The 2144-nt window shown below is 37.4% G+C and overlaps 1 protein-coding gene across 1 annotated transcript in view; it reads right to left on the bottom strand.

Moving 5' to 3' along the window:
• Positions 1-680: 680 nt before the first annotated feature.
• EMWEY_00054160 (myosin F (TgMyoF) protein, putative) overlaps positions 681-2144 on the bottom strand; it is a gene marked incomplete at both ends in the record, with an annotated part of 6399 nt that continues 4935 nt past the window's right edge. Inside the window, 2 exons of the mRNA XM_013480097.1 lie at positions 681-1157; positions 1313-1792. Of these exons, the coding sequence (XP_013335551.1) occupies positions 681-1157; positions 1313-1792 (957 nt within the window). The remainder of the gene's footprint in view (positions 1158-1312; positions 1793-2144) is intronic.

Raw genomic sequence — 2144 nt, 5'->3', positions numbered from 1 at the left:
AAATAAATAAATAAGTATAATTAATTAATTAATTAATTAATTAATTAATTAATTAAATAAAAGGGAGAAAAGTACCAGAAACGAACTGTATAATCAACAGAAGTTGTGACTAAACTTTCCTCTAATAATGTAAAAAACATCGATGTTACTGCACCTGAATGTCCTAACTGCAGCAGCAGCAGCAGCAGCAGCAGCAGCAGCAGCAGACAGCAGCAGACAGCAGCACACAGCAGCAAACAAATAAATTAATTATTTAATTAATTTAATTAATTTAATTAATTTAATTAATTTAATTATAAGAAATTGAGGGGAAGAAAACAAAAACATACATACAAGACAAATAAATAAATAAATTAATTAATTAATTAATTAATTAATTAATTAAATTAAATAAATTAAATAATAAATAAATAAATAATTATTTATTTATTTAATTATAGAAGCAAAGACACATAAACATTAATGCGTGTCTTTGCAAAGACACGAATAAATAAAATAAATATATTTAATTATTTTATATATAAAGACAACAATAAATATAAATATAATTATTAATTAATTAATTAATTAATTTAATTTAATTAATTAATTAATTAATTAATTAATTTAATTAATTAATTAATTAATTAATTAATTAATTTAATTTAATTAATTAATTAATTAATTAATTAATTAATTAATTAGTCTCCTTGTTGTCTTACCATCTGGCAATGAATCTTGACTGTATCTGCAGCAGCAGCAAGAGGAGACATCTTAGATACTAATAGATCGTCTTGTTCTGTTCTATTGCTGCTGCTGCTGCTGCTGTTGTTGCTGCTGCAGCAGCAGTTACCCGTGTTGCAGTTACTGTTGCAGCAGTTGCTGCTGCTGCTGCTGCTATCTTGTTGCATGTTTGCAGGATCAGCAGCAGCAGCAGCAGTACCTGCTGCTGCTGCTGAACCATCAACCTTATCACCTCTAGGAGTTGTTCCTCCCCCTGCTGCACCACCACCTGCTGCTGCTGCTGCTGCTGCTGCTGCTGGCTGAGGAGGATAGATCCTATACACCGTAATTCTTCCTGTCTTTCTTGCTGCTGCTAATAATGTATATCCTTTTGCTGTATTAGATGAACCAAAGACAAGACATGTTACTGCTTCTTGTAGCTCCTCCTCCTTCTCCTGCAGCAGCAGCAGCAGCAGCAGCAGCAGCAGCAGCAACAGAAGCAGCACATAGCAGCAGATACAGCAGCAGCAAGAAGAAGAAGAACAACAACAACAACAACAACAGCAGCAGCAGCAGCAACTGCAGCAGCAGCAGGAGGAGGAATACGTACATTGATTTGTACAAGAGGAACAACACCATCACATGGTGATGATAAAGGTGGTGGTTGTGCTGCTGCTGCAGCAGCAGCAGAAGCAGCAGGAGGAACAGAAGGAAGCAAGAATTGTAATTCTTGCTGCAGTCTTGCTGCTCTTCCTCCTGTGTCTGTGCTCCTCTTTCTTGCAGCCATGAATGATCTAATAGTATCAACAAGAGAGGAGGGGAAGGAGTGCGAGGCCTTAAGGGCCATGCTGCTGCTGCTGCTGCTGCTGCTGCTGCTGCTGCTTGTGCTGCTGCTGGTGGTGGTGGTGCTGCTGCTGCTGCTGATGGTGCTGCTGCTGATATTATTACGTTGTAATTGTTGTTGTAATAACATTTTACTATGTTGCTGCTGTAACCGCAGCAGCTGCAGCTGCTGCAGCTGCTGCTGCTGCTGCTGCGGATAAGATAAGCTGCTGCTGCGCCTATATGCAGCAACTGCCTCTAGCCATGGCTGTAAATATTCATAAAGAAGGAAGGGATCATTTAATGACCTGTAGTGACACCCCAAACAGGCAGCTGCAGCAACAGCAGCAGCAACAGCAACAGCAGCAGCAGCAGCAGCAACAGCAACAGCAACAGCAACAGCAGGAACAGATAAACAGATAGATGTAATCTAATTGTATTTATTAAAGGAATAAAACAAACAAAAAACAATAAAAAAAACAAAGAAAGACAACAAAAAGGAGACAAAAAAGGAGACAAAAAAGGAGACAAAAAAAGGAGACAAAAAAAGGAGACAAAAAAAGGAGACAAAAAAAGGGGACAAAAAAAGGAGACAAAAAAAAGGAGGAAAAAAAAGGAGA

Source organism: Eimeria maxima, genomic scaffold, assembly GCF_000499605.1.
Source record: "Eimeria maxima Weybridge genomic scaffold, Emw_scaff1613, whole genome shotgun sequence".
Classification (NCBI taxonomy): domain Eukaryota; phylum Apicomplexa; class Conoidasida; order Eucoccidiorida; family Eimeriidae; genus Eimeria; species Eimeria maxima.
This window is presented reverse-complemented; position numbering and strand designations above follow the sequence as displayed.